The sequence below is a fragment of the Lactuca virosa genome, chromosome 4 (genome assembly GCF_052849685.1).
Source record: "Lactuca virosa cultivar CGN04683 chromosome 4, Lactuca_virosa_CGN04683_v6, whole genome shotgun sequence".
Classification (NCBI taxonomy): Eukaryota; Viridiplantae; Streptophyta; class Magnoliopsida; order Asterales; family Asteraceae; genus Lactuca; species Lactuca virosa.
Genome location: NC_136429.1, coordinates 137,829,398 through 137,837,486, shown reverse-complemented (window position 1 = coordinate 137,837,486; position 8,089 = coordinate 137,829,398). Strand labels below are relative to the sequence as shown.

At 32.5% G+C, this 8,089-nt stretch overlaps 2 protein-coding genes across 2 annotated transcripts; one reads left to right on the top strand and one right to left on the bottom strand.

Moving 5' to 3' along the window:
- Positions 1 to 386: 386 nt before the first annotated feature.
- On the top strand, positions 387 to 2,538 carry LOC145107451 (Pentatricopeptide repeat (PPR-like) superfamily protein). Its single transcript, XM_079044349.1, has one exon. The coding sequence runs from the start codon at positions 421 to 423 to the stop codon at positions 2,473 to 2,475; it is 2,055 nt and encodes a 684-aa protein (XP_078900475.1). The 5' UTR covers positions 387 to 420; the 3' UTR covers positions 2,476 to 2,538.
- Positions 2,539 to 2,740: 202 nt separating this feature from the next.
- On the bottom strand, positions 2,741 to 7,726 carry LOC145107452 (peroxisome biogenesis protein 22-like). The gene is made up of 8 exons (XM_079044350.1): positions 7,454 to 7,726; positions 5,203 to 5,412; positions 5,071 to 5,118; positions 4,694 to 4,750; positions 3,966 to 4,067; positions 3,398 to 3,463; positions 3,234 to 3,335; positions 2,741 to 2,989 (listed from the first exon to the last, which is right to left on the bottom strand). The coding sequence occupies exons 1-8, from the start codon at positions 7,544 to 7,546 to the stop codon at positions 2,888 to 2,890; spliced, it is 780 nt and encodes a 259-aa protein (XP_078900476.1). The 5' UTR covers positions 7,547 to 7,726; the 3' UTR covers positions 2,741 to 2,887.
- Between the last annotated feature and the right edge of the window lie 363 nt (positions 7,727 to 8,089).

Here is an 8,089-nt window from a genome sequence, read left to right as displayed (position 1 = left end):
TTAATATAAAACTTTAAAATAAGAAATGAAGAAAAATATTCATTGCAATTTAATATCATATATATATTATATTTAATACTTTACATATATAAGTATATGACTTATTTTAAAATTTAAAAATTAAAACAAGTCAGAAATTGACAAGTGGATAATATATTTATTTCAAAAATACCATAGAATGACAAGTATCAAAACTCATGAGAGATTGACAAGTGGCAAAATTATCTTCATTTATTACGAATGATTTTTTTTAAAAAAAAAATGTGATTTCTAGAATTTAAGTATAACTAAACAGAAATTCATTTTTATTCCGGATTGAGTCTATAGTAAAATAGTAATTAACTATAACTAAGAGGTTCATTCAGTAAAAACGAGAAACATCTGTTTATGTATGGGATAGGTCTGCTTGAATGAACCGAAATGGAAGGCCTCTGTAACCTCTTCTTACCTTCTTCTACAACCGTTCATCTCCACCATTTCCCGGCGAACCCTCTAAGCAACCAGAATCACCCCAGTCTCAAAATCAAATCTTCAACAGTCTCTCCTCAATCTCAATCTCAAACATCCACAAGGAAAAAACACCGAGATTTCGATGAAAAATATCTATTCCCGTCATCGATACCAATCCACACCAAGAACCCTATTGCCATTTATAAAGATATTCAAAGATTCGCCAAGAAAAACAAGCTAAAAGAGGCTCTAACTATATTGGATTACTTGGAAAAACGTGGTGTGCCTGTAAACCCAACTACGTTCTCCGAACTCATCGCGGCAGTTGTTCGAGTGAAGTCGTTATCCATCGGGAAAGTGATTCACACTCATATCCGTATCAATGGGCTTGAAAATAACGAGTTTCTACGAACTAAGCTTGTTAATATGTACACCTCATGTGGGTCGGTTGAAGATGCTCACCACCTGTTCGACGAAATGCCAACATCAAGTGTCTACCCATGGAACGCTTTGCTCAGGGGCAATGTGGTTGTGGGTGGTAAGAACCATCATAAAATCCTCGAAACATTTTCAAGAATGCGGGAATCGGGCATCGAATTGAATGTTTACACATTCTCCTGTTTGCTCAAAAGTTTGGGTGGATCTTCGGCCCTTTATCAAGGTTTAAAGACTCATGGATTATTAATCAAGAACGGATTCATCGACGATTCGATTGTAACCACTTGTTTGATAGATATGTACTTCAAATGTCATAAAATTAAACTCGCCCGCCAACTATTCGAAGAAATGTGCGAAGATCACCGCGATGTGGTCTTATGGGGAGCTATGATCGCGGGTTTTGCACACAATCGGCTTCAAATCGAAGCCCTAGATCACTTCCGTTTGATGCTAAAACAACAAATACCTCCAAATTCTGTTATCTTAACCACAATCCTCCCCGTAATCGGTGAAATTTCATACCGAAAACTCGGTAAAGAAGTACACGCATACATAATCAAGACAAAAGAGTACTCAAAACAATTGCCTATCCAATCCGGTTTAATCGATATGTACTCCAAATGCGGTGATTTGATGTCGGGAAGAACGGTTTTCTACAATTCAAACGAACGGAACACGATCTCGTGGACCGCACTCATGTCCGGTTACGCTGCAAACAACCGGTTCGACATGGCTTTGAAATCAATCGTTTGGATGCAACAAGAACGGTTCAAGCCAGATGTAGTAACCATCAACACCGTCATTCCCGTTTGCGAAAAGCTCAAAGCTTTAAAATCGGGTAAAGAAATCCATTGTTTTGCAATCAAGAATAATTTCATTAAACAAATCGGTATCACCACATCATTAATGATGATGTACTCGAAATGTGGTGTTCATAATTACTCCATTAGACTTTTCGATCATCTCGAGAGAAGAAACGTGATCTCATGGACGGTTATGATCGAATCGTATATGGAATCCAAGCGGTTTGATGATGCGATTAACGTTTTCCGATCGATGGCGGTATCCAAACACCGCCCGGATTCGGTGGCGGTTTCGAGAATTTTTAGGGTTTGCAGTGAACTACGAGCGGTGAAACTCGGGAAGGAGTTACACGGACATGTTTTGAAGAAAAACTTTGATTCGATTCCGTTTGTTTGTTCCGAGATTATGAAGTTTTACGGTGTCTGCGGTGAAATTTCTACTGCGATTAGGGTTTTTGAGGGGGTTCCGGTGAAGGGTTCGATGACTTGGACTGCAGTCATCGAGGCGTACGGGTTTGCTTCTTGTTATCAAGAAGCAGTTGATGTTTTTAACGAGATGATAACCCGCGGGTTTTTGCCAAACCGGTTTACTTTTAAAGCGGTTTTGTGTGTTTGTGAAAGAGGTGGATTGGTGGATGAGGCTTTACGGGTTTTTCGGTTGATGACTCGGAGATATAAAGTTGAAGCAACCAAAGAAGATTACTCGAGCATTATTAGGGTTTTGAAGAATTCGGGTCGAACCGATGAAGCTGAAAGGTTTAGTCGATTGAGGGCATCTTTGTAATCGTAATTGAGTTAAATGTAAAAAAAACAACTTAATTTCAATATATTTTTTCTTATCGACTCATTGTAATTTGAAAAGTCTACCCAATTATAACATTGTATTTTCAATTTTTTCTTTATTATAGAGGTAAAAGTTGTTTTGGATTATTTAATACCACCGCTAATACAAAGTAATTGCATTTCGCTATCAATATGGGTGAGGTATTTTATTTGTTACATATTGCTATTATCAATAAAAGGAAATACAAGTAGGTTGCTATTATGGGTATAGAAATGTAAGTAGTGTAATTTATAGAAATTTAAGCAAAACTACTGACATAAATCATCCATCACGACTGTGGGGTATACATCGGATCTTATAAGAGACTGAAAAGAAAAAGTACATATTTGCATCGTTGACTTATTCAAGAAAGTCAAACCCCAAAGAACTGTTCCAAAGATGAAGAACTGAAAACATTAGGAGCAATTTGCTCGGTTTTAAGTGGTGAAATGTGGAGTTGACATTTGATGAACCTCTGTCATAAAACGAAAACACCAAAAACAAAATCAACCATGTTAGAAAATAAAAATTATCCAATTATAGCATTGTGTTCACAATTATTTCATTACCAACATTGTATTTTGTATTGTACTTTTAATTTGCTTCTTATTAGAACAATATAGTTTGAAAAATCTACCAAATTATAGCAGTGAAAATTGCTTTGTATTTATGTTACTAATTTATAAAATAAAAATAAAAATGTATAAATATAAATATACCGCCAATTGAGAAGAAATTTCGCGATTTGAGTCTATATGCCAATCGGGCTCCAATTGTCTAACGAAAGAAGTCCGCCCAACTTCTTTGCTACAAAAGAGAACCTGCAATTTCATATTATATTATATTTATATTATAATTCATTAAATAGTATTTAACAATTTACCTTGTCTTTAATCAAGCCACCGGATGTAAAAATGCCCGCATTTTCCAATGCAGTTAAAACCCTTTTCTGCAAACACAATTACTTTATGAAAAAATAGATAATAATAGACTTAAGTGTTGTTTCTTTTCCTTTATTACTTAATGTAGAAAGAACGACTTAACAGAGAAAGTCATGGAAACAAGGCTTTCCCATTAAGTCCTAACTTTTTTTTTTTTTTACAAAATTTGTCCTCATTTATTTTAATCTTCCATTTCCCCAAAATATGACGCCATTTTCTCAAATATTTTCCTCCCAATACAAGTTTTCTAGGGTTATTTTCAATGTTGAGGATGAGGAGGGCATTGACGTCTTTTGCACAAATGAGAGATTGAGAAAATTATAATCAATGTTGACGATGGTAAGGGCGTTTACGTCATTTTCACAACAGAGAGATCGAAAGTGAGTCCATGTCCCACCTTTTTGGGTGGGACAAAAAATTGTAATTGTGCCCCATTAAGATCAATCTCCGTCAAAGTCAAAGTCAAAAGAAAAAGAAAAAGAAAAAGTGGGTAAGATAGATGATCATTACTTCGGTTTCATCATCTAAAACGGTTTCCATGAGATAAAGGTCACAAAACTTTGTCATCTCCAATACAACTTCCAAAACCGAAGATCTCACAGTTGCTTGATTCTACAATAATATACAAATACAATGAAAGCATAAATCACATGATTGAAATATGTATGAAAAAAATAATAAGGATTAGGTTTTTCATTTTTGTTTATGCAAACAATGAAACAAACTCGTTTTTTAGACAAAATATGCAACCATGCTTCACTCTAGGACCAAAATATGCAAAACCGAAACATGGTTGCTTAATCATGTCTAGAAAGTAAATACTTTGTTGCATTAATTAGTAAAAGTGTGAAAAGTTGTTGCATGAGCCCATTTTTAATTTTATTAGTATTGACTATTGACCATTGAAAATGAGATAATAAACAAAATCAACTTATTAGGTATACGAGTCAAAAAAATTGTCTATAGAATTGTTAATAATAATTTTTTTTTCCAAATAGAAAGCATTTATAAGATACAAAATTATTTTACCTAAATATCAAAATATGATAAATTAATTGGTTGCATAGTCCGTGTCGAAAACCACTGTGTTGTAAAAATTGGTGTAAAGGTGAAACATTGTTGCATAAATACGCATTTAATTCGGAAAAAAAGAATATAAAACATGGTTTGCATAAACAAACATTTAACCCCCCAAAAAAAATAATAATAATAATAATAAAATGAATCACAGTCACAACCTGAAGCTCCTCTGGAGTACTTTCCTCAAGTATAATGCCAAGCAACCGACATGTTACCTTCACCAAAATCAACCAAACATTTATATTTTATATGATAACATAACAGTAGAGAATACAATACAACTATTTTACATTTATATAAATAAAAACTCGTGTACTAAACTTTCCCATTTTATCAATTTAACCACTAAACTATTATTGTAACAAACTAACAATCATAAAAAAGGTAATAGTTCAGTGGCTATATCAATAAAATGGTGAAAGTGCAATTGCTTTTCTGAATTTTCCCCTACAGTAAATACAAAAGTTATTCAATATGAATATATATATATATATATATATATATATATATATATATATATATATGTATGTGATACCTTCCTTCCATCATTTAATCTTTGTCTAACTATTTGTCCCAAAGTAGGCTGCAAAAACAAGCAGAACAAATCATAATTTATAAGTAACCCAAAAGAATTCAAACCAAGATTTTTATAGAAAAAAAAAATTACCTTTACAGGTTGAAAAAGGTCATCAACTACAGTTTGTGTGGATGAAGGCAAGAGATTTGAATTTGGTTGAGTATTGACTTGAGAAGGAGGTTGAGGATGAGGTTGAGGTTTAGGTTGTCTCCCATGGGGCCCACTAGGTGCTAAGAGTAGCCTCCATGTAAAAATTATAGTACAAACAACAGCCACTAAAGCCCAAACGGATCTTAAATCCTGCAATTAATTTTTTTTTTTTTTTTTTTGCTTAAAAAAGAGTTTAGAGTGCAGATGATATGATCACAAAACATGCACACAATACAAGAAGTAGGATTATTTGAGATTGGATAATTTATTTTCCAGAAGTAAGAATTGAAACTTCAGAGTTTTAATGTTATATGCATCATAAGATAATCATATCAAAATAAGTCCTGAGATTTAAGTATCTTGTACGAAAATAGAAATTGCCAAAAATGGTCAAAAAGATTTTCAAATTTTGTAACTTCTAGTTTGAAGCAAAATATATTATAAGTGTATGTTGATATGACATTTAGTTTCATCTATTATGACTCGTTAAAATTTTCATTAATTATTTCTTGCTTGAAAGGGAATGTATTTTACATTGTATAACAAACATGCAATTTTGAAAAAGTAAGAAATAGTAATACTTAAAATGTTTGGAAAGCAATATTTGTGATTGAGTAAATATTATATACTTGTCCAGTTATGAAAATACAATAAAACATAACTAGTAATTTTTGTCACACGATGGGTGAAAATTAACCAAGTCATAGTATATGAACTGAAACTTTATACAAGAAAATTTTTACAGTATTTATGTTGTTTTTTGTTTTTGGATCACTGAGTAAGTTATTGATCCCAAACTCATTAACAGCCTCATGAGTATTAGTAAAATTTTAGTGAACAATTAATGTGGTTGTTAATGATTCATATCATCAACTTTAAGCTTTAATATAAGTGTTAGAATATAAACAAACTGGATCACATGCATTTGCAAAAATGCGAAAAAGGGGGCAATTAAATTAGAGAGGCATCAGGTTTTTAGTGAAAGAAGACTTAAAAAGTGTTATTTTGGTGCATGTCCAAGAAATTCAATAAAAGTTTTTTTTTCCTATTTGACCAAGAAAAAATCGGTTCTTGAGGTATAATGTTGTTTATTATCACTTGAAGTATTAGGTCAACAGCTAAAGAAAAGATGAATCCATGTTGATTTACAAAATTGGATGCATGCTAAAATGATGATTTTACTTTACACACATTGTATATTATATGGAATTACAGTATTTACATTGAAACATGTTATATATGAGATTACATTCTAAAAGCTTTATTTAACCCTTTTTTAAAGGTTTATAAATCATAAACGTATTACAGTGTGACTTAACCAATGTGATTACTTTTTATGGCATGAGTTGGAGAGGTATAATTTTGGTGTAGCATTGATTATATTAGGTAATACCCCTAAAGTTGATAATATCATAATCTATGCGTGAAATATTGAGTGATCCAATCCCCTAAAGTTGATGCCATATGTTATCCTATGCATGATGTCTAAGAGAGTAAGAGATCCTAGTGTTTCTTTGGTGAAATACCAAGAAAACCTACATATCAAGGAAAATCTCAATCTCTGGTTAGAAAAATCTACCCAAATATAGCATTTTACTTTCAATTTCTTTTCTTGTTAGAACATTAAAAAAGCTACCCGATTATAACAATGAAAATTGCTTTGTATTTCTATGGCATTGCTATAATTGGGTAGTTTGTTTTCAAAGTACAAAGTTGTAATAGGACGAAATAGAAGCAGGATGTTATGATAAACGAATATATTGAAGTATGTTGCTGCTTCTTGCATTAACCCTAACCAAAATGAGGCTTACAATTGATAACTATGATAATGAGAAGTGATCACTAAAGGTCAACATGGTGTTGAGATTGCAATACCAACAGTTGTTTTATCATGATTCGTACTGAGAGCATAACACCATGGAATCACATGTTTATGGGAATTGGCGCGTAGAATATGTTACTACTAATGTTGCTCTTGATCAAAATGCATAACCTAAACCAACCTTTCCAATTTCGATTATCTTCACAAACCTCAAATTCTCATCATCATGGAACCATAGGGAAAACCCCAATTCGGATTTCACATTTTCACCACAAATTACGATAAATCAAAGAGGCAGTAAGATCAAGCCTGCGAAAATGGGAAACTCAAATAACAAGAAACTTGCAAAAATGAAAATGAAATTAGCACCTGGGTGTCTAATATTTCGGACATTCTGGCGGATAGAAAAGCCCCAATTCTCTTGATCAGCTGTGAAACATCGTCCTTCGTGTAATCATCCATGTCTGTATGTATTGCAATTAGTTAATCTTATTCGAGCGCTCACCTTAAAGGAAAAATATCAAGCAGTTTTCTAGACTTTCATTAGTTTGTGTATCATTCAAGGGAGAGAAAACGAGTGTTTGAAGTTGAAAGAGACGGAAAGAGTAGAAAACAGATCTTGGCGTCAAGGAAGGGGTGTTGATTAAAGTCAGGCTCTTAAATTCGCGAGTTTGTTTTTACTTTTTAGAAAAAAGGGTATCACAAAATTAGCTTAGGGGAAGCTTCTTAACAAAATAACCATTTTTTTTTTACCATCAATTATATGAGATTCACGATAAAATTTATAACTCTAAAAAAATGTCCCTATTTTGAAGATATATTTAGATACTTATTTGTTTTTTATATCTAAAACGCATTTTATTATTATTATTTTTTTAAACTTTAACTCTGAAATTTCATTTGCAATTACTTTTAAAGGATTGACAAAATTGTGAATTTGGCTCCCGTGGTACGTCAAAAATTGAGACGTTTGTCCAAAATGTTTTGAAGTTGTATCGGTAGTCC

What these genes read in the sequence shown, in the direction of transcription:
- LOC145107451 (XM_079044349.1), top strand. Translation starts at nt 421, where the DNA reads ATGGAAGGCCTCTGTAACCTCTTCTTACCTTCTTCTACAACCGTTCAT.
- LOC145107452 (XM_079044350.1), bottom strand. Translation starts at nt 7,546, where the DNA reads ATGGATGATTACACGAAGGACGATGTTTCACAGCTGATCAAGAGAATT. An exon ending in GTACTCCAGAGGAGCTTCAG is followed by an intron (nt 4,068 to 4,693) that starts GTTGTGACTGTG and finishes ATATTATTGTAG; the next exon opens with AATCAAGCAACTGTGAGATC. An exon ending in TTTTAGATGATGAAACCGAA is followed by an intron (nt 3,464 to 3,965) that starts GTAATGATCATC and finishes TTGTGTTTGCAG; the next exon opens with AAAAGGGTTTTAACTGCATT.